The sequence below is a fragment of the Pinus tabuliformis genome, chromosome 6, assembly GCF_031772625.1.
Source record: "Pinus tabuliformis cultivar Carrire ecotype Pingquan chromosome 6, CPIR1, whole genome shotgun sequence".
NCBI classification, from domain to species: Eukaryota; Viridiplantae; Streptophyta; class Pinopsida; order Pinales; family Pinaceae; genus Pinus; species Pinus tabuliformis.
Genome location: NC_142292.1, coordinates 1,354,545,862 through 1,354,569,556, shown reverse-complemented (window position 1 = coordinate 1,354,569,556; position 23,695 = coordinate 1,354,545,862). Strand labels below are relative to the sequence as shown.

General features: G+C 37.1%; 1 protein-coding gene and 2 pseudogenes across 1 annotated transcript in view; 1 reads left to right on the top strand and 2 right to left on the bottom strand.

The window, feature by feature from the left end:
* Positions 1-3,668: 3,668 nt before the first annotated feature.
* LOC149263659 (preprotein translocase subunit SCY2, chloroplastic pseudogene) lies at positions 3,669-5,009 on the bottom strand (annotated as a pseudogene).
* A 5,229-nt stretch (positions 5,010-10,238) lies between these two features.
* Positions 10,239-11,883, bottom strand: LOC149263658 (preprotein translocase subunit SCY2, chloroplastic pseudogene; annotated as a pseudogene).
* A 785-nt stretch (positions 11,884-12,668) lies between these two features.
* Positions 12,669-23,695, top strand: part of LOC149263657 (uncharacterized) — an 80,773-nt gene continuing 69,746 nt past the window's right edge. Inside the window, exon 1 of the mRNA XM_089389617.1 lies at positions 12,669-12,721. Coding sequence (XP_089245743.1) covers positions 12,669-12,721 — 53 coding nt within the window. The remainder of the gene's footprint in view (positions 12,722-23,695) is intronic.

Below are 23,695 nucleotides of genomic sequence, written 5' to 3'. Positions count from 1 at the left end.
AGCTTCATACACTACCTCAACATGATGGCAGGCACTTGTTAATGGGACCCTGGTTCCCTAGTTTATTTAGCATTGTGGTCAAGACTTTCCATGGGAACATAGTTTGTGGTTTGTATCTCGTCACAACAAGCATTGAGGATAATACTTTTCTAAAAGGGATGAAGTGTCAAGATCCTCCTTAGGGATGTGATGTAGAGCCAAAGGGTCCATTAAAATAATAATATTAAAAGTCATCCAATATAAAATGTACTAAGTCCACTACTTTTATTATTATTAAATAAAACACATTATAATAGCGTTGACACCATATTACAACAGCAATCCTAATTTTACTATATCCTAATAAAATAATGAGTACCTACACTTTTCTTTTTATTTTTATTTTCTTTTAAAAAGACATCGCACCCATCACTATTTTCACATATCATTTTTTATTTTTGAGTAATTTAGTAATTTTATTTATAATTTCAAGTGATTTTTTTTTTAAATAAATTCGAACTTCTTTCCTTTCTTTTTATTACTTCTTGTAAATAATGAATGAATGAATTTGGAATTTTACTACACGCAATTTTTGATAATCTATTGTTTTAGTACTCACAATTTAGTTTTATTGGTACTTGGCTGTGTTCCATAGATCAACATAGTATGCTAGATCTATGGGTCAATTTTCTATTTTAAATTTTATTTTTAATTCAGTGATTATAATAAAAACAGTTGTCTATAATGGGATTTTGGAAGCTTTTCCGGTGGGTTTTTCTGGTCAAACTCCAGCAGCAATTATTGGAATTGCAAGTTTGATAGCTAGTTTTTGCACAATCAAAGCATCCCAGGGGTTTTTGAGGGTGCTGAATCCAAATATGCAGTTAAAAAACCATTTTAACTGCAACAAATCAAGATTTAACCTCAATTTCTTCCGCCGGATCTCCAAAAAGTCGCATTATAGACAACTCCATAATAAAATCCATGATCAGTGGTGATGAACGTATTAATCGAAGGGTTTAACATGCAATTGGGTTTTTATTTTTAATCTAAATCACTGAAAAAGCCTGGTGATCAACATATGAAAAAGAATTCTATAAATAGAATAATGTCGTAAATCAACTATTAAAGTTTATTTAATCCTACGATTGATGAGCTAATCTGGTCTAATTTTAACCGGAATTCTGGTCTAATATCCAATCACTAATATATCCCTGTAGCATTGTGGCCTGGTGGCTCGGTTTATAGAAAGTTTAACGTTAACCATGATGGAAAAATTCATAGGAATTTAACGTAATCAGTTTTTGTTAAAATATATTTCAAATAAATAAAATGACAGGCTACCCAGTGGCCTTGATGGAACTAAATGCTCTTTATTAAAAGCCTTGTTAATTCCTAATGCAGATTGGTTTCAATTTAAGAACGAATAAATTAGAATTATTAAAGTTATTTTTTCTTAAGTATAATAATTTTATATAAACTAAGCAATGATTAAACAATATTTAATCCAGCGATCGAGATTACAACTAGGACCAATTCAAAAGACTAGTCTATATTCGGGGACTAGGGATTGCATTAGGTTGAGTTCAAAACAAAGTTCTGATGCCCTGAACAAAGATATAGATTAATATGACTAATTCACAATATCTAGATATAGATTAACTCCTCATTTACTACCAACTTCTTCATAAATAAGTATTAAGAGAGAGCATATCAACAAATAATCACATGTATTCCTTCTAGTTTGACCTAGAGAGAAGAAAATATGACCCACTTTTCCCATTCCAATATGAATTTACTCCTTACTTAATCATAATCAAGCATTAAAGGAAGCAAAGTTTAATCTTAATCATGGAAGCAAAGTAATTTGGGTATATTTGGTTATCTTATGCAAATTTCAAGAGGAATGATCTAAAAGGCATTGTGAAAGCACATTGCAATTCAATGAAAATTTTAAAATTTATACTCTTAAGATTATCTATTTGATATAGTTTCTTTAGAGAGCTTTAGATTTTAAAAAAATGAGAAAACTAATTGAGGAAATTATGGAAGGTCTCAAGAAATAAGAACTTGTGGTTTTCAAATCTAATAGAATCATTGCTTTTAAATAAGCAAGGAATAAAATTCAAAAAGTCGCAAGTAATCAACATGATAATCCATAACAAGATAAATGAGAACATGTTCAAGTTTCTAATGAGCCACAATCCATGATTACAAGCACCTAGAGATAAATATGGAATTACTAAAGAAAGTAATCTTAATCAAAATCTTAAGACTTCAATCTCAACAACAACTACTAACAAGCCTCATCTTAACCCCAAAACCCCTCATTAAGCCATAGATATTAAATTATTACATTTATATTATTATATTGCTATGTCATCCAAAAATTATCGTTATACCATTTCACTATAATTGTACCCTTTATATTACACACACACGACCTATTCTTAGGATCATCAAATCTTGTCTTATACATTATTTTCATTGTAAAAGGATGTTTCCTCCTCGAAGTGGACTATAGTTATTGGCTTCTTATCATTTTTAAGGTGCATCGTTCATAACATTTGGTATCAAAGCACACAAACCTAGGGTTTATCTACTTCAGATGAGTCATCACAACATTTTCACCGTAATTTTTTTTCTCAAATACTTCATACAATGAAAATTTGAAAAGATTTAGGTGACATGTAAAATTACAATTTCAAATTCTAGTTTGCTATGATTTTGGAGATATACCTTATGTAAATTAGGGTTTGTGAATGGTCTTGTTAGAGCCTAGATTTGCCTCAGGCTAAAAAGGCAAGGTTCTAGGTCCACATCAAATCACGCTCAGCCTCGTAGCTAGCCCTACGAGGACAGGAGAGGGCTCTCTCCGGGTCAATCTCAGCGAAAAGTGTTTCAATGGGGCTTGAGATGACTTAAAATGGGAACTGATTTTAGGCTAGTAAATAAATATGAAAGAGGTGATTTATTGAATGAATGAATTTTCTGGGCTGTATGGGACAAAGGACAGCATGAGCTAGGAAATTAAATCAAAGACACAGAGTATTTCGTGAGGCAAGATAGGCAGGAGGTTTAGCAATCAAATTTAAATAATATGGAGTGGAAAGACTGTTGAGAGGTTGAAAAGGGCATAATAAATGAATCCTTTTCAAACAGAAGAAGAGACACAAAGCATGAATGCCTTCCCAAGGCAGAGCAGTAAACTGGATTCTACCTTTCTTACTTAAAAGAATTCAACTAGAAATGATTATGAATGAACTGTAAAACATAAGATACATATGAAATAGAAAGAAAAAACATATGCTAAAACTCATACCACATGAATCTCATGAATCAAAGCTGCATCATTTTATTAATTTCCTGGCCAAACTGTACAGTGAAGCGCTGAGTTTTTCTTCCACCCTTTTCCCAGAACTCAAACCCTTTACAAATGATTTACAATACAATAAATAAACCTAGAGGTGGGAAAACAGATCGATGAAAATAGGGAGTTGTTTCAACTGAAATTATGAAGATAGAAAAAGAGCCATTCATCTGTTCTAAAGATAGAACAGTGTTCCACTTGAATTTCTCTTATGACCAATTAAAAGGCAAAAGCTGTAGCGTGGATCCCATGAAATCGTGACTGAGGACAAAATAGGAAATCCGTTCCTATCTATCTGCTGTGGTAGATATTCTTTGTTTTAATTTTGGTTTTCGGTCTTCGACTTTTCACCTTCCCTTTTCCGTTTGAATAAAAACCAATTTTTTATAATTAGCATCCTTTGCAACATTTGGGGCGCTTTCATTTGGATCATGTAATTGGATATTTCATTAGGCAAGTTGGCAATGTCTAAGAGATTGAATGAAAAGACTAGAAAAGCATGCAAGGAATAGTAGAGCCATGGTTTAGACCCAAAAGCAGCCACAGTTGCAAGATTGAGAATATCCCTTGCCCTTTCCCAAAAACGAGATTTTAGAAGGCTTGCTAAGATGCCAGGCAAAGCCAAAACATATGTTGTCATAAGGACAGGTTGCGTTCCTGTTGGATTGATATTGTAAGGAATGTAAGGTTCAACCTCAGGAAGTGAAGCCCCCTCTCTGACAGTTGGTGCTAGCCTGAATGCATAATACTACAACTTGACCTTCCTGTGTCCTTCTGTGACCAATACTACCCACATGGTAACAAATGTAAAAACCCCCAACAACACAACCACATAAAGCACCTAGTTTACACCACTGCCTAAGAGCCTAGCCAACATCTTGTACAATGTATCTGAATAACCAGTCAATATTTCAGCACATATAATCAATGATGTCCCATGGCCAAGTACTCAGCAAAATGTGTTGAAACCTATGACTAGAAGCATATACTGAATATGGAAGAGAGTGCAATGCAATCGTCAATGCTTCCAGGATTGCAACTGCCAATGAAATCCACTAGATATATCCCTTAATTTTTTCATTCCCATCCAGCCCCTCTTTTCGCAGTTTAATCAGAGGCGGAATAAAATGGCAAAGCACCTGCACAATAATAGATGCAAATATGTATGGACTAATACCCAACTGGAAAACAAAGAGCTTGAGCTCTGCAGATAAGTCACCAAGTTCATCAACAGACCCAGAAACAAACCAAGATAATCTTCAGGAATCAACCGATGATCAAACCCTGGCAAAGGAATAAAATAACCAACACGACTCGCTCTAACCAAAACCACTGTTATAAATAATCTCCGTCGAGTTTCATTCTTAAAAAATGATTTTGTTGCATTGTTGATCTCCGACCCTAACCTCACTAACCCGAGATATTTATTCTTAAACTTCTTTCATTTATTGCTCAGTGCCCCATCTACAATATTGTTGTACTGCGAGGAGTATGAAGGGGACTCAGTTCCACCTTTACACATATCTAGCGTGGCCAGTGAATTAGAATCATGTTCCAGGTGCTCATCTCTAGAACCTGAACACTTAACACATAAGAATTGTGGTGTGTATAAATTTGACCGGTTCTGGAGGTCTTTGATTGTCTGCCAACCCCATTTCATGGATAACAACAAAGAACTTCCCCTCTGAGAGTAACTTTCTATTGATAATAGTTGGGAAAAATGAGTACGTAAAATCAGTCCTCTACCATTTGCAAAGTGCTGAATTACACTTGCTCCTCCTCCTAATCTCTGTAACTTGTGGAAGCGAACAAAAGTCGCTGCTGCATCCCTTCTTGGCCAAACCGAAGAAGTAGATGTTGTCTCTGCTGATCAGCTACGACTCGACACACCCCTATTCATTGTGAATGCCTCCATTGCAATAAAAAATGGAGTAGGCTCTGAATATCCTTCTCGCACTGTCATGTATATGTGACCCCCAAATATTATGAACATATCATGCCGCCTACTTGAAACGAGGCAAATCCGTGTGTTGTTGAGTGATTTGAGCGAGTTTTGGCCGTTTTGGGGCCTCTGGCTATATGCGCCGCACCTCCTGGATGTGCCGCGCCAGAGGAAAAATGCACTGTGACAAACCACCCAATGCGTCGTGTAGCCTATGTGCATCGCGCGCTTACCCAATGTGCCGTGCAGACTTGAACACAATCTTGGTTTTTCAAAATGACAAAATCGCCCTCTCACCACTTTGAGTCGGCTCTCAATCAACCTCTGGATGCAAATGGATGTTTCAAAACAATGAAAATATCTTATAGTGATGGATTTAATTTTTGTTTCTCACAAACCCACTTTGCAATGTTTTGGCTTGGCACTTTTTTCACAGTTAATACAACTCTGTCTTTTTGTTTCCTCCTTGATTTTTGGCTTGAAATGATGTTTTCTTGGTTGATTTTTGCAGGGATGGTGGCATTAGACTTCGACAAAGGATGACCGGAGTCCGCATTTGAAGTACTTCATGGCGGAAAACTTTAAAATGCATATTTATTAAAAAAAAAAAAAAATTGACGATTTCGCATTATTGATGATGAAAATCTGAAATGAAAACTTATTGAACCTCCCTCTGGCCTGCTGGCATTATTGGGCACTTTGAGGACTAAATCAACTAAATCCTAGACCTAAAAAGACCTAAAAATCTTATAATAACTCTTTGCTGACAAGAGGCCAAAACAGGACTATGAATGATTTCAAAATTGATTTTATGGACAGACCTGAGCCAACAGGTACAAGGCATGAGGGGTAATGAGTGACAAGGCCCTTCCATCAGATTATGGCATGCCCCTAACGGAATTCAGATGAATGAAATGAATGAGACACCTAAAAATGAAATGCAGTGAGAGAAATGATCTCTGATGGAGGGATGACCAGACCAACTCTAACATTGGCTCCAATGGGGATGGTAGCTCCTGGGAGGTGCCAAGAACTGCAGATATTTGGGAGAGCAGATAGTGCCTTCATCCATTGGGCAATGGAGTCAAAACTCAAGCTAAAATGCATGACTAAAAACTGATTACTTGACGACACAAATTGACTCTCACTCAATTAAAAAATAACTCGACACTTAAACACAACCGACAAACTGGAAATGATGCTCAAAGTAGAGATATTCATCAAAACCTACTCTAATAGTTTCATTCATCACTTGATCAAGTGAAATGAAACAACCAATGCAACCACGTAAGCATCCTGGCTGGTATTTGATTTCTTCCCAAATGCTTTATGATGCGCAGGAAAAGGGAAGAATCAAAAGGCAACTCCCATGGAAACTTGGGATCAAGTTGACTGCTGATAAACTTGCAAAACATGAATTGACTAGATGACTTCAAGAATACTGTGAAAGGATCTTCATAAACATCGCTATTGATTTCCATTAACACATTACTGCTCTGGTCCAAGTAGTCTTCATAGCTGGATATTAAGATTTTCCTCACATCTGTGTTGCCTTTCTTTGGTGATAGCAGCAGGCTGTCAAAAGGATCCTGAATTTCGTGAATAACCAAACTCTGTTGCTGACTCCAAACAGAACAAAATTCTCCTTTATCAATCTCCTCATATGACTGCAAACCTTGGTATGGGGTATGCAATGAACAATCTATTAAACAAGACAATGAAGGCGACTTTTGAGTAAGATTATTATCAACATTCTCTTCTGTCACATGGTTAGCTGATGGAGAAGAAATTTTACAACAAACATCATCCAACACATGAGCAATAGGATCATCAAAAATTTGAGAAGACTGTTGCGATGTATCCATTAAAATTGTATGACATCCTACTGGCTGTTCATCTTTTTCTTTAGAGATATTATGAAGATTTTGCCTTATAAACTGAAATGCTTCGAAACAAAAGGGTATAGAATCCTCTTGCATCATTAAATCATGTATTTCAGCTGCCACACCTTCATATGTAATCTAACCTTCATCCTCAACATTAAAACTAAGAGCTCTTTCGAAGATTTACTGTGCAATTTACCCTTCAAAAACTGAAATGGTTCAAAACAGAAAGGTAGGGAATCATCCTGTATCGTTTGATCATATGTGCCAGCTTCCATGTCTTCATGTGCAACTTGACAATCAATGGAATTTGGGGGCTGGAAATCTGAATATGAGAAGTCTTGACCAAGGTTTTTATTGCCCTCAAGATGGTCCAAATCAAGACTTGTCGATAGTTGATTTTTTATTGCATGAAAATTGTCTCTGATGAACTGAAATGAATCAAAACAAAAAGGCAAAGATCCTTCACTTACTTTAAAATTTGTTGCACTTTCCTTGTCATTGTCATAGCTGATATGCATCGTTTGATCACTGTACTCGAGCTGTTGAAAATGAACTTCCTCCTCCCACAAAGTAGTTGTTGGTTTGTCTACAAGATTAGCTTCTGTTTGGAGAACATAATCATCATCATACTGATCAAACTGAGACAAATCATCAGTATACAACACATAATCAAGCATACATGTCATATCAATATATCTCCCTTCTCCAAGATGATCAAGAAAACAATCATTATCAGATCTATGACAACTGGGATAAGAAAGAAAATGTTTTGGATCAGCAACTTGTTCTTCTTCAATCAGCAAGCCATGGGTTTGAACATTATACTCATTCCTTGTGGTGATCCTTTGCATCATCTCTTCCACTGCACTTACCAAAATGTCAAGCTTTACCTCTAAAGATGTCGATTCCTCCGGATCTATGTTTTTCATCTCTTCTTCCTTCAACTTTTCCCTTCGGATCAGCAAATGAGCCTCTACATTTACTGCATTGTTCTGCATCTCTTCAAGTGTTGCAAGGTTCCTTTCTCTCAGCTGAAACTCCATTTCCGGATCAAAGGCACCCGGATAGTGCAAGAGAGAAGATCTAGGAGGAGGTCTTATATCAACTGGCATTGAATAATAAACTTGATTAAATCTGGCAGAAAACTATTGTACTATCTCCCCTGGCAATCTTTTCAGCTAGTTATACTCTTCTATAATCAAGAAAGGGTTCTGTCTGACCATCCACCTGTTGAGGAAAGCTTTGACGAACTACTGGAAATTTGAGATGCTCGCATCAGGTAGGGTTTTGAACCAACTCTTGACTTTGCCTTGCAAAGAAAGAGCAAAAAGCCTAATACTAACATCTTCTTCATCAACTTCAAAAAGATCAAGAAAAGTCTCAACATTCTGCACATGTTGCTCAACGTTGAAATTCTTACATTCACCTTCAAATCTTGGCAAATATAGGTAATAATTTGGAGGGAAGGCATGGAGAACAGAAGGTAAAACAAGAGGTTTATACCTATACGGGACTATACAAGGTGTAGGAGTATATACAAGAGCTATAGGATCAGGTTTGTTTTCTTTAGGCTCATCATGCTGAAGAGAGTCATCATGAGATGTGGGAAAAGTAAGGAGGCCAAGATCAAAGGGAAACTCAGTATTTACACCTTTTGAATAGATCGAGTGAAGATTTTGATCACCTTTAACAAATTCTGAAAAAATTTCAGGACAGTTTCAAGAATAGCAAAGAAGTAATTTACAAGAAAGCAAAGTAGATCCTGAATACCATTCCACTTTGGATACCTGGACTTTGTGTAAGATCCTTCCATTTTCTCAGAGAATATTTAGTCCTCCGGTGGAGTCTCTACATTGAGTTGGAGTCACCAGGTGAATGATTTCAGCCTTCTTATGTCTGATCGTTGTCCACCATCAACCATCATATCTAACTTGATACATGTATTGGGGTGATCGTTTAGATAAGATGTTCAGTTTATAAACTAGACCGGAGATTGACTGAAGTAGCTTTTATCTAATTGCGCTAATGCAAAGCAAAAGCATTTCGAAGGCTACTTGGCTAATCTTCAGGCTCCGTCTGTAGTTTATAAAAAGAAGAACACTAGCAAACAAACAATTTCTTCCCCAGTACGGTCGCCACTATGTTAGAGCCTAGATTTGCCTCAGGCTGAAAAGGCAAGGTTCTAGGTCCACATCAAACCACGCTCAGCCTCGTAGCTAGCCCTACGAGGACAGGAGAGGGCTCTCTCCGGGTCAATCTCAGCGAAAAGTGTTTCAATGGGGCTTGAGATGACTTAAAATGGGAACTGATTTTAGGCTAGTAAATAAATATGAAAGAGGTAATTTATTGAATGACTGAATTTTCTGGGCTGTATGGGACAAAGGACAACATGAGCTGGGAAATTAAATCAAAGACACAGAGTATTTCGTGAGGCAAGATAGGCAGGAGGTTTAGCAATCAAATTTAAATAATATGGAGTGGAAATATTGTTGAGAGGTTGAAAAGGGCATAATAAATGAATCCTTTTCAAACAAAAGAAGAGACACAAAGCATGAATGCCTTCCCAAGGCAGAGTAGTAAACTGGATTCTACCTTTCTTACTTAAAAGCATTCAACTGGAAATGATTATGAATGAACTGTAAAACATAAGATACATATGAAACAGAAAGAAGAAACATATGCTAAAACTCATACCACATGAATCTCATGAATCAGAGCTGCATCATTTTATTAATTTCCTGGCCAAACTGTACAGTGAAGCGCTGAGTTTTTCTTCCACCCTTTTCCCAAAACTCAGACCCTTTACAAATGATTTACAATACAATAAATAAACCTAGAGGTGGGAAAACAGATCGATGAAAATAGGGAGTTGTTTCAACTGAAATTATGAAGATAGAAAAAGAGCCATTCATCTGTTCTAAAGACAAAACAGTGTTCCACTTGAATTTCTCTGATGACCAATTAAAAGGCAAAAACTGTAGCGTGGATCCCATGAAATCGTGACTGAGGAAAAAATAGGAAATTCGTTCCTATCTATCTGCTATGGTAGATATTCTTTGTTTTAATTTTGGCTTTCGGTCTTTGACTTTTCACCTTCCCTTTGCCGTTTGAATAAAAACCAATTTTTTATAATTAGCATCCTTTGCAACATTTGGGGCGCTTTCATTTGGATCATGTAATTGGATATTTTGTTAGGCAAGTTGCCAATGTCCAAGAGATTAAATGGAAAGACTAGAAAAGCATGCAAGGAATAGTAGAGCCATGGTTTAGACCCAGAAGCAGCCACAGTTGCAGGATTGAGAATATCTCTTGCCCTTTCCAAAAAAGGAGATTTTAGAAGGCTTGCTAAGATGCCAGGCAAAGCCAAAACATATGTTGTCGTAAGGACAGGTTATGTTCCTGTTGGATTGTTATTGTAAGGAATGTAAGGTTCAACCTCAGGAAGTGAATCCCCCTCTCTGACAATTGGTGTTAGCTTGAATGCATAATACTGCAATTTGACCTTCCTACGTCCTTCTGTGACCAATACTTCCCACATGGTAACAAATGTAAAAACCCCCAACAACACAACCACATAAAGCACCCAGTTTACACCACTGCCTGAGAGCCTAGCCAACATCTTGTACAATGTATCTGAATAACCAGTCAATATTCCAGCACATATAATCAATGATGTCCCATGGCCAAGTACTCAACAAAATGTGTTGAAACCTATGACTAGCAGCATATACTGAATATGGAAGAGAGTGCAATGCAATCGTCAATGCTTCCAGGATTGCAACTGCCAATGAAATCCACCAGATATATCCCTTAATTTTTTCATTCCCATCCAGCCCCTCTTTTCGCAGCTTAATCAAAGGCGGAATAAAATGGCAAAGCACCTGCACAATAATAGATGCAAATATGTATGGACTAATACCCAACTGGAAAACAAAGAGCTTGAGCTCTGCAAACAAGTCACCAAGTTCATCAACAGACACAGAAACAAACCAAGATAATCTTCAAGAATCAACCGCTAATCAAACCCTGACAAGGGAATAAAATAACCAACACGACTCACTCTAACCAAAACCACTGTTATAAATAATCTCCGTCAAGTTTCATTCTTAAAAAAATGATTATGTTGCATTGTTGATCTCTGACCCTAACCTCACTAACCCGAGATATTTATTCTTAAAATTCTTTTGTTTATTGCTCAGTGCCCCATCTACAATATTGTTGTACTACGAGGAGTATGAAGGGGACTCAGTTCCACCTTTACACATATCTAGCGTGGCGAGTGAATTAGAATCATGTTCCAGGTGCTCATCACTAGAACCTAAACACTTAACACATAAGAATTGTGGTGTGTATAAATTTGATCGGTTCTGGAGGTCTTTGATTGTCTACCAACCCCATTTCATGGATAAAAACAAAGAACTTCCCCTCTTAGAGTAACTTTCTATTGACAATAGTTGGGAAAAATGAGTACGTAAAATCAGTCCTTTACCATTTGCAAAGTGTTGAATTACACTTGCTCCTCCTCCTAATCTCTGTAACTTGTGGAAGCGAACAAAAGACACTCCTGCGTCCCTTCTTGGCCAAACCGAAGAAGTAGATGCTGTCTCTGCTGATCAGCTACGACTCGACACACCCCTGTTCATTGTGAATGCCTCCACTGTAATAAAATTTGGAGTAGGCTCTGAGTATCCTTCTCGCACTGTCATGTATATGTGACCCCCAAATATTATGAACATATCATGCCGCCTACTTGAAACGAGGCAAATCCGTGTGTTGTCGAGGGATTTGAGTGAGTTTTGACCGTTTTCGGGCCTCTGGTTGTATGCGCCACACGACAGGCCAAATGTGTCGTGCCTCCTGGATGCATCGTGCCAGAGGAAAAATGCACTATGGCAAACCACCCAATGTGTCGTGCATCCTATGTGCGTCGCGCGCTTACCCAATGCGCTGCACAGACTTGAACACAGTCTTGGTTTTTCAAAATGACAAAATCGCCCTCTCACCACTTTGAGTCGGCTTTCAATCGACCTCTGGATGCAAATGGATGTTTCAAAACAATGAAAATATCTTATAGTGATGGATTTAAATTTTGTTTCTCACAAACCCACTCTGCAATGTTTTGGCTTGGCACTTTTTTCACAGTTAATACAACTCTGTCTTTTTGTTTCCTCCTTGATTTTTGGCTTGAAATGATGTTTTCTTGGTAGATTTTTGCAAGGATGGTGGCATTAGACTTCGGCAAAGGATGACCGGAGTCCGCATTTGAAGTAATTCATGGCAGAAAACTTTAAAATGCATATTTATTAAAAAAAACAAATTTGACGATTTCGCATTATTGATGATGAAAATCTGAAATGAAAAATTATTGAACCTCCCTCTGGCCTGCTATCATTATTGGGCACTTTGAGGACTAAATCAACTAAATCCTAGACCTAAAAAGACCTAAAAATCTTATAATAACTCGTTGCTGACAAGAGGCCAAAACAGGACTATGAATGATTTCAAAATTGATTTTATGGACAGACCTGAGCCACCAGATATAAGGTATGAGGGGTAATGGGTGACAAGGCCCTTCCATCAGATTATGGCATGCCCCTAACAGAATGCAGATGAATGAAATGAATGAGACACCTAAAAATGAAATGCAGTGAGAGAAATGATCTCTGACAGAGGGATGACCAGACCGACTCTAACAGGTCCTAAAATCAATTTCAAATGAGTGACATAAATTTTGTTATAATTTTTTTCTATGAATATTAAGACTACAAAATTTTGAGTTTCAATGGGGAAAGATCACTAGCAAAGTTTGAGTTGATTTGGGAAAGATATATAAGTACATATGATCAAAATCTCATATTTTGGTTTACTTACTTTCATATATATATATACCCTATGGAAGTTAGGGATTGTGAATGGTCTTGAAATATGTTTCAAACAAGTGATGTTGTAGTTTACGCTATAACTTGTTTTTTGACACACTTCAGATGCTGAAATTATTAAGATATTTGGAGAGATCTCTATGTATAGTTGATAAAAAATTTAGACTTCGGTTCACTACAATTTTGAAGATATACCCTATGGAAGTTATGGTTTATAAATAATCTTGAAATTAGTTTCAATGGAGTGATCTTGGAATTTTTTGTACAACTTTATCCTAGAGAAGTTTAAAATTGTGAAATTTTATGGATATAAGTAGAGATATAAAAGTACTATAAGTAAAAAATTTAGAACTATATTTGAAAATTTGAACACATGGCGCACTATTTAATTTCACTCTAAGACCTTCTAAAAAACATTATTGAAGAAGAAGAATTTTCTTCGACTCAAAAAGCAACCAAATGTTTTGAAAAAATTAAAGAGGCTATGTGTATAACTCCCATCCTAGCCACACCTATCTTCACAAAAGCATTCATTATGGGGTGTGATGCCCCCGGGCCATGAAATTGGTGCAGTTTTGATGTAAAAAGGAAGACCGCTTTCCTTTGAAAGCAGCCAACTTAAAGGAAAGAACATAATTATACCCATTTATGAAAAATAAATGTTGGAAATATTGCATCTAGTTAAGAAATGACATCCATACCTAGTAGGAAGACACTTCAAAGTAAAAATAGATCATGATAGTTTGAATTACTTCTTGGAACAAAGACTATTTTCTTAAGAGCAACAAAAATGGGTTACAAATATGAGAGGTTAAAACTTAGAAATTATATACAAAAAGTAAAAGCAAACATTGTGGTAGATGCATTCTCAAGGAAAGAGGAATACTTTGAGGGTTTATTGTGCATTATTTCCATTCCACAATCTAATTTGGTGGAAGAAGAAAGGATATAATGGAAGAAAGATGAAAAGGTATGTAATATTATTCAACAACTACAAGAGGACCTTGATGTAGTAGAAAACATTATATTAAGGAATGATTTGTTGTAGTACCAATATTGTTTATACTTATGTAAAAATTCTCAACCCAAAACAAAAGGACCTTTGGAATTACACATCTCTCCTATAGAAGTACATTCAAGGTTCTTAAAAACATACTATAGGATGAAGAAATAACGAAGGTATTAAAGTATATGTGTGAAATTTGATGGCTAAATGTGTGGTATGCCAACAAAATAAAGGAGAAACAATCATTAATTCCTTATTCGTACAAATCCATTGTTGGGAAGAAGTTCAATGGAATTTTACAATTTTACCCAAAGAAGGAACGAATGTAGTTATCATAGTGGTATATCAACTAAAAAAGTATGCCCATTTTATCTCTTTTTCTCATCCTTTCAAAGAAAGTAAAATGGTAGAAAAAATAAAAAAAAATAAAAAATCCAAAATATACATTGAATCCCAAAGATTATTGTAAGTGAGAGAAATCCAATTTACAATGGAATTTTTTGGACTAAATTATTTTCTTTTTTAGTACTCAATTGGCTGACAACTCATCTTACCATCCTCAATTCGAGGGAAAGATAATAATATATAGACGGATATTATGTTTCCTATTATGTGATAAATAAACACAATGGGTCAAGTGGTTTCCCTGGGTAGAATGATCATGTACAACGCATATTTCTATATTTGTAACAACCCTTTTTGTTGCACCCCATGTAAATATGACTATATGAATTTGTTTTATATCATTTATGTGAAAAAGAAATTTATAATTTTGTTGAAGGAGATGACACAGATTCATAGTTATGAGGAGGAGAGGTTTCTTGTCATGTGTTAAAATCAGGCCACACACACATAACTTACTTCCATTTACCTATCATCATAATGAATTGAATGGCCTACACAAACATGTAGTAACATTTTGGTGTGCGAAGCCTGAGTGGAGGATAGTGCCCATACTATCCCATTCCATGTGGGACACGATGGAGAGAGGACGACTATGTAGATGGAGAGGAATTCAACATGAAAGGGAGAAAAAAAAGAATAACACATAGAACGAAAAGTGAGAAGGCAAGGGGATGTGAAGAGAAGAGAAAAAAGGAAGGAGTATCAGAGAAGGACGTAGAGAACGAGACATAACTAGAAATAGAAAGCATGGAAAAGGAAGACACTCAAGAATTAATAATATAAGAGAATCCTTGAGCTCATGTTCTATAGTTGGGAATACATTCCATATGAATTTGTTGATGCTTGAACTATGTTCCTTTGTTTGATTGGCTAGTGGGAGGCTTAGTGGAAAGTTGAATCACTTAGTTCTTACTAAGTAAGCTAATAAACCACTAAGTGTTTGCTAAATAAGTAAATAAACCACTTATTGCTTATTGAATGGGATGATATTCCACATGGGTGCTTGTTGGAAGGCTTATAAATCACTAGATAGGTGATTTGAGCCAATGTGGTGCTTTCTGAAAAGATTTATCAAACCACTTAGTGTTTGCTAAGGAATATCTTAAACCACTTAGTTCTTTCTAAGTAAGTTGATAAACCACTTGGATAATGGGCTATAGACTTCTGCAATTCTTGCCTTGAAAATATAGCTGATAAACCACATATATAGTGTATTCAACCTTCTAGAACTAAGCAATACTCCAATTGAGCCTTGGGTGAATCCCTGTGATTAATATTAAAAAGAAAGAGAGTCACTATGGTTCTTACTATCAGAGATCAGTTGATAAAGTACCTGGACAATGGACTCCTTCTCTTGATTGTTTGACTAAATCTTGGTGTGAAATTCCATTAGAAAAGTAACTCCTCAAACTCTAAATCTAGCTCAAGGGTGGTTAGTTGCAAGAAAGATTGTAGTGTAGTTGGCCAATGGTTGGGTGGAGAGTTTAAGTCCCTCCTTCAATTGCCAACCATTTCAGGTTAAACAGATAAGTGCATTACTTGTATCCATTTGAACTATGGATGATGAAATCATTTGTTATGTCATTGGTTTAATTATGGTTCAACACCACTCATGAAAGGTAACGAATTCCCTACATACTCACGGAGGACAAATTTCCATCTATGTCTTTATGGTTATGTGGAACTTTTGGAACTATGTGATTGTTATTATGTTTTTGAACTATAGAGTTATTTATATGAATATGACTGGCTTCCTGAAGTCCCTCAATTAACATGTTATTAAAAGTGATCTCATTTATCTGATATGTTTATGAATCTAATCGCTTATTACCTTCATTGAGACTGTATACTACATCACATGATAAGGAGGTAACTCATGTGTTGCATGTTGATAGTCACTTATTTTTAGAGAAATGTGAGAATTTTATGGTTATGCACACCTGTTTATTGTTTTGATGTCTTGAGCGTCACAAAGTAAGCATGGTCTATGGTTTTCTTGTGAAATTTGGCTTTTGGAGCCATTTTTCTCTTTTTCTCAAGAACTGTTGGAAGTTAGGCATGTTGGTGCCATTGAATCTCTTATGGTCATGGCATAATACTTTTGAAGATCAATTTTTAGAACTTGGTTCTTGTCCTTGGAATTTGGTGTTCTTGGTGAATTCCCTTCCTTAAGGAATTATGATAAAATTCCTTGAATATCCCTCCTAACAAGTTTTTGGTAGAAATTTGAGTTTCATCGAGGATCACATGGGCTCTTGGTGGGATTTGTATCCAAGATAGATATCCTTTTCATCTTCCAACAGTTATTTGCATCCAAATATGCGAGGGGGAATATATCAATTTGGCTCACAAATCTATTTGGTAGTATGGGCATCTGACTAGACAAGACATGTACACATTTGAAATTAATCAAATTTAGATCAAACTAGATTTTGGGACTTTACCAAATCATAATCTAAGATCCAAGATAAGGCCCAACAATTGAGGTTGATATGTGCAAGAAATAATTGTTTTTTTCAGGAAATGGAAAGTGTATCCACGATCTGGAGTATCCAGTGGTAGCTGAATTGTGCACATATGAAAAAACCCATATAGGGTTGGGACTAGATTTCCATTGAGTTTGCATATGATCTAGGGAATCTTTGATCCGGGGGTGGCAAGTCATGCACACCCTTGTGGATCCCTATATGTCCACTAAGCCAAATTTTCCACAATGAAGACAAGTGATCCATGGATAGGGGAGACCAAAGCATGCCGACAGTAAACAATATTGTGCACACTATATTTTCTTGGAACTAGATATAACGAAAAATGGTTGCATAACATGAAGGGCTTAGGCTTGGTGGAACCCAAGAGTTTGGGTTGAGATGGAAAGCACCACAGAGACCTAGTAATAGCCATGTGGATTCCACATAGGGTCCACAAGTGGTGTGGGATGATTCATAGTGACATGATACAGCCATGTGGTCCACATGTGTAAGTCCCTTATGGATGTGGCATAACATAATTGGTCAAACTTTGAATGGGCATAACATTTAATACAAGAGTCAAATTGAGATAAAATTTATATCATCTTCATAATAAAATGTAACCCCATGTTCATAATAGACCTTGAGGTTTCCGTTAAGTCATAAAATAACACCTCCCATGAACCATAACACTTTAATAGGGTGGGAATGAGAGTTACATAGTGGTATTAGAGCCCAAGTTCAACACTCAGACTAAATGTGCCTTAAACAAGAGAAGTTAGAAGCTTTATTAAGAGCTACAAAGAATAGTATTAATTTGATGGATAAATGCTATATGCATATGTGTATTGATTTTATAATTATAACTGATAAGAGTGTTGGCATGAAAATTATTGATGTGTTATTTTGTTTTCTAACCTGTATACTAAACGAAGATTTGATTTTTAGCCATTTTTGTTTCAAGCATGCTTGTGGAAAACATAACAAAGTGATGAGGGAATATATCTAATTGTGTTTGATTTAACTAACATTCGTGTGTATGTGACAACACATAAGAAGACACTAAGGTATATCAAGGAAATAAAGGAATGAGCAATAAGATAGTGCAGTACAACACTAACATATCCCAACATAATTAGGAAAGGACTTAGTTGGGAAGAGGAAGGAGGAAGACTCTACTGATTGGATGGACACCCTTAGGAGCTTAAGAACTGAGCTAACAAGTTGTAAGTTAGATAATGAAAGTATTTTCAGAGCCCAAGATAGGAAAGAAAAGGTAAATGTAGTGATTTTGTAGAGCTTATTAGATCTACAAAGATATAATAAACACGAACTTGGTATCGGCTACCTAGGCAGGCACAAACCAAACAAAGTCCATCCATGATAGGGAAGCATGGATTAGAGACTAATTGGGTAGAAGGTGTTAGCACCTAAATCTGCTTTAGGCTGAAGGAAGGCAAAAATTAGGGTAACCACAAACCACGCTCAGTCTGGTAGCTAGCCCTACCAGAGCAGGAGAGGGCTCTCTCCGAGTCACGCTTAGTGAATAGATAATCGAAAACGGTCTGAGATGACTTACAATGCAATATTTACCTTAGGCTAGTAAGTGAATAGGGATTCAGGAAACAATTTTCATGAATGACCGAGCTTCTGGGATGTTATGGGACTGGTGCTCAGCAAAGAACAGAGAATTTAATACAAAGGCACAGATTATTCCGTGAGGCAAGGTAGGCGGAAAATGTAACAAGTTAGTTTGAGGTACCGCGACATGAATAGATTGCTAAATAAAGTGAAAAGGGCATAGTGACATGAATCCTTTTCAACAGAAGAATAACACTGAACATGAAATTTTCCCACAAGCAGAGAAATAAAATTGAATTCTACCTAACCTCACTCAGAAAATTTCACTGGAAATGAACATGAATTGAATTATGAAACATAACGAAAAACATATGAAAACATAAGAGACACATTTTCTACACTCACAACCACAAGAATCTCATGAAACAGAGCCGTTGCCTTTCATTAATTCTTTGTCAAAAATACACAGTGAAGAAACAAAGTTTCTTTCCCACAATCTCCCAGAAGTTAAAAGCCAACCAACCCTTTGCAAATAACTTTCATACCATATATAGAATGTGTAAGGAAGAGATAGAACGCCCAAAGGTTGGGGAGTTACTCGAATCATTACAAAATGGAGATGGAGAGCCAACCATCAGCTATAGGTGCAGCGCTACAAACATGACATTTGGCTTGGGGTGACCATTTGCCTTCCTTTGCCACTTGGATAGAAGCCAATCTGGAGAAAAAACACTTTAAATGCCACCTTTGGTGCCAAAAGACCGAAGTTTAGATGAGCGGGCCCACTTGGAGAAGTCGCAAACCGAAATTTCGCGAAACGGAAGCAAATTGGCAATTTTTCCTCTGTGCGCCGCGCCATTTTATCTATGCGTTGTGCTACTTTGGGGCCTGTTTTGGGGCACTTGTAGGTGTCCAAAATGTGCCCAAGTGGGCTTGTTGGAAAGCCTGTCCTGTCTACTTTCTAACCCAACTGGAATTTTTGAATTTTGTGCTCATTTTCCCCTTTAAATATTCATTCTCCCAAGACTACTTTCTGTGTGTCAAAAAAGTGGCAAAGAGGCCATTTTTGGGTGTTTTTTGACCTTTAGGAGACTCAGATCTTGTCAAAATTTCTTGCCCAGACACCAGTAGTCATGATTTTCCATGTTGAATCCAAAAATTCAAGCCATTCCTCATTTGGAGCTCTAGAATTTTAGGGTCACGCCAGTGGCACGACGCACAGGGAGAAAATCCCTGTTTTTTGCCCAAAAATTTCCATGTGACCAAAAATTCCCCAAATTTCTTGAAATTTGGGCTGGAGGTTCTCTATGGGGTGCCATGCTGAGCCAAGGAAGCCTCAGCCAAGATTCTAAGCCTATCTTTCTCTTTTGCCTCTTTTTCCCTCCTTGTTGCTTTCCTCAATTTTGCTTTTAAACTCTTTATTCGGGCCTTGGCGCTCATGTTTCGTGCCCTGTAATGAAATGCCATGTGTCTCAATAGAGCAAGGTCTTTGTCGGCCTTGTCTAGCAGCCTCTCCAAATGCATGTTGACCCTCTCAAGGTTGGCCTCCCTATCCTCATTGATTTCTTGCTCCAAAGATGTGAGCTCAACCCTTCTTCTTTGAGCAGCTTGGCAATGCTCTCGAATGTTTTGCAGCTCCATGATCGCCTGCTGGTCCTCAAGCTGCTTGTTTCTCTGCTCCAGGTACTTCATGTTCCACTTGGCCCTCTCCAAGTCAAGGGAAAAGGCCTCAATCTTTGATTGTTGTTCCTGGATGACCTCTCTAAGCTCTGCATTTGTTGGCTCTGTATCGGTCTCATCATCGTGAAGGAGAACGAACTCGGTCTCTCATTCACCTGATGGCTCTCCTGAAGGCACCTCATCATGCGCTGGCTCCCTACCTCTGTGTTAGGAGAAAACACAATCCTTCTTCCTCTTTGATATGTATTGGTCACCTCAGTCCTAGGTGCCTTGGAACCTCGTCATTCTTTCTTGATGACCCAACCTCCATTGACTGCGCTGACATAGTTTGGTGCTGGCTTGATGAAGTAGTTATATGCATGTTCAAAGCTGCCTCAATGAAAGTGTCCCATGTCATGTTATTTTTTTTGAACTGATGGAGAACCATAGCCTTTATCAAGCTATGATTAAAGAGACTGGGATAATGCACTCTTCCTTTCAATTTCACCTTTTTAGACATCTTGGTTAAAATCCTATACAAGTAACTACTCAAATTGAGTGACTTGGTTGCTGTAAAGTGCATGAGCAGCCTTATGTGATATTGATGCAACCTAGAAAATTTTCCCTCACATGTGAAGAATTTCATGACAGCCTTCATTAATGGTGCATATATCTCCAAAAAATATCTGAATGGGAAAACATCTGAGTGAGTTTATTTATATTATGATTTCAGTTAGGGTTTGTACTCTTCTAGGTCTAGGTTCATGTCTTTGAACCAATTTTCACCATGGTTTGGTATGCCTGTAGCTTGAGAGATGGAATCTACAGAAAACATGAAATCATTCCCTGCAATGGTGATTTTGTCTTCCATCAAGGTGAGGGAAATATACATCTGAGATGCTCATGGTGAAAAACTTGCTCTTGGCCTTTTTCTTGCCACATGTTCTTCATGGTGCTCAATGTTATCATGGTCCACCAATTCCTTTCCCTTCATCTCTTGTTTCTTGACTTTGAATTGTTCTTTCTCCATAGGTAGATGTTGTGCTTTAAGTTGACTATTTTCTTGATCAAGGCATGAAATGATAAATTTGGCCCTTATCAAATTTTCCTTGACCTACATGATCTGAGAATACTTCTCTTTGATGACTTGTTATATGGATTTATGCTCATCTTCTGCCTCCAAGTCAACTAGATCTAAATCATGCTCAATGAGCTCCTCATCATGCAAAGAAACCTCATGATGTGATAGTGATCCCTGTTCTTGTTTGCCTTCGCCAACAGCTTCTCTAAGTGGATGTGCATCCTCTCGATCCAAATCTCTCAATCAGCCTCTATCTCCTGCTGAATAGGTGTCTTCTTGTGATCGTCTTTATGAAATTTGTTGCATTCAATCATAGGCATATAACCACCATATCACTCATAAAATTTGATAAACAAGTGATGTTATAGAGCCTACCTTGCAATTTGATGGCCTTCACAAGAAATTTGAGGCAAAATGGCACAATTTCAGGTCTATTTTTCCCTATGCGCCGCGCCAGTGTAAATTTACACTGGAAATTTCCTCCCAATGCACCGCGCTCCCTCTGTGCGCCACGCTCTTTTCCAGGCGACTTTTGGAGGCCTTCCCGGTGTCCAAATTGGGTGCAGGATAGCTCGTTGGAAAGGTATTTGAGTCTAATTTCCAACCCACTAGAATTTTTCAATTTTGAGTTCATTTGCCCTGTCAAAAGTCAAATCTACCAAGACTAGTAAAAATGTGCCCAATGAGGCTGCCTCAAGGCAGAGTGCTGTTACAGTCAACTTTTGAATGCCTTCCTCAACTCCAAATTGAGCTCATGATAGCTCATTGGAAATATATTTGTGTCTAGTTATCATTTGACTCATCAAGCAAGTCATTTGGCCAACTTAGCTAGGAGAAAACTTGATTTTCCCAAGGTCACTTCAGAGGTGCATCAATTCTCCCAAGGCAATTGTATTTTTGACATTTCTCTAAAACCATGACACCTGTGTAAAACGTGAAGGATTTTTTTCTTCCTTGGCCTGTTGTGGACAAAAACCTCTCTCAGTTTTCCTAAATTCATCTTTGATTTCTCAAAAACATCATTTGAGTGAAACCTACCCCGATGTGTGGAACAAGGGATTTGTCGAAATGAAGTGAAATGAAGGGGATAGGGAGCTTCTAAATTCTTGAGGAAATTTTGGGAAGTAGGGAGGGATGTTAGGAAGTAGGGGAAAGTGGAATCTCTGAAATTGAGTGAGGGGAAGGGGTCCAAAAAGGCAAAACACAGGCCCAACCTAGAAAATTGCCAGGTTGTAGCAAGAAACTAGGGTTTGTGCGAAAATGAGGAATTTGGGGGATCTCAGTGATGGGAAGTGTTTGATAAGGTACTTTAAGGATAGGGGAAGGTGTATGAACATCAGGATACAATTTTTGCCTATTATTTGACCGTCCAAGAGAAATTGCCTTCAAAACCCTAGGAGAGGGAAATGACCTTACCTAGGCACAACTGAAGCATGAACAAGGTGTAAAATGACCCATTGGAACCTGACATGACGATGACAACCCTCTGAATGATGGTAGACTCAGCTGAATAGTGACATAGACCGACATTTGGACAACTTTGGAAGGAGTGAAAGCAAACCCTAGACCTAATGCCTAGTGATCAAATTTTACTTGAAGACTCACTGAAATGACAAAATTTGACCTTGACACCTTAAAACCACTTTGTAAGAGCATGTTTGATCACTGGAGGAAGGCTGCAAAGACTGACACTAACAGAAGGTATCCAATCTAAGAAGAGGCATAGGTAGGAAAGTGAAGACACAATGAGAGGAGGAACTACACTCAACATTATAAATAGAAGAAGATACAATCATGAACAATTATCTAGTGTTTTAACTAGAAGACACCGCCATCAAAGTAGGGATGAGAAAAATTTAATATCAGGGGAATTCAAGAAGGAAAAACCCCTTACCTTTAATGGATATGTTAAGAAGGATGAATAGGTATAATCTTGGCTATTGGGAATGTAGAAATACTTCTGGGTGCATGAATACCTTGAAAACATGAAGGCTAGAGTGGCCATTTTTAGCTTGAAGGGAAAGGTTGATATATGGTGGGAATAATTTAGAAATGTTAGGGAAATTAAAGAGAAAGAGTTGTTTTGAACAAGCTTTGAAATATATTTCTTGGATAAGTACCTATCTAAGAGTTACTATGACATCAAGGTTAAAGAAATTCATGAGAATAAACTGAGGAAACTTATTGCTAATGCATACACTAATAGATTTTTGGAGTCGTTAAGGTATGTGCCATATATAAGAGATGTGAAAGTGAAAATTAAAAGGTACCTCATTGGACTACCATGAACTTACTAAGATAGAAATGAGTTTGATAAGTCAATAACGTTGGAGGACACCATCTGAAATTCTAAGTACTACTATGAACAATGCAACATAAATTTTAGTTCCAAGATGATTGTAAAGAAAGAGGTAGGACTAAATTTAAGAGAAAAGGGTA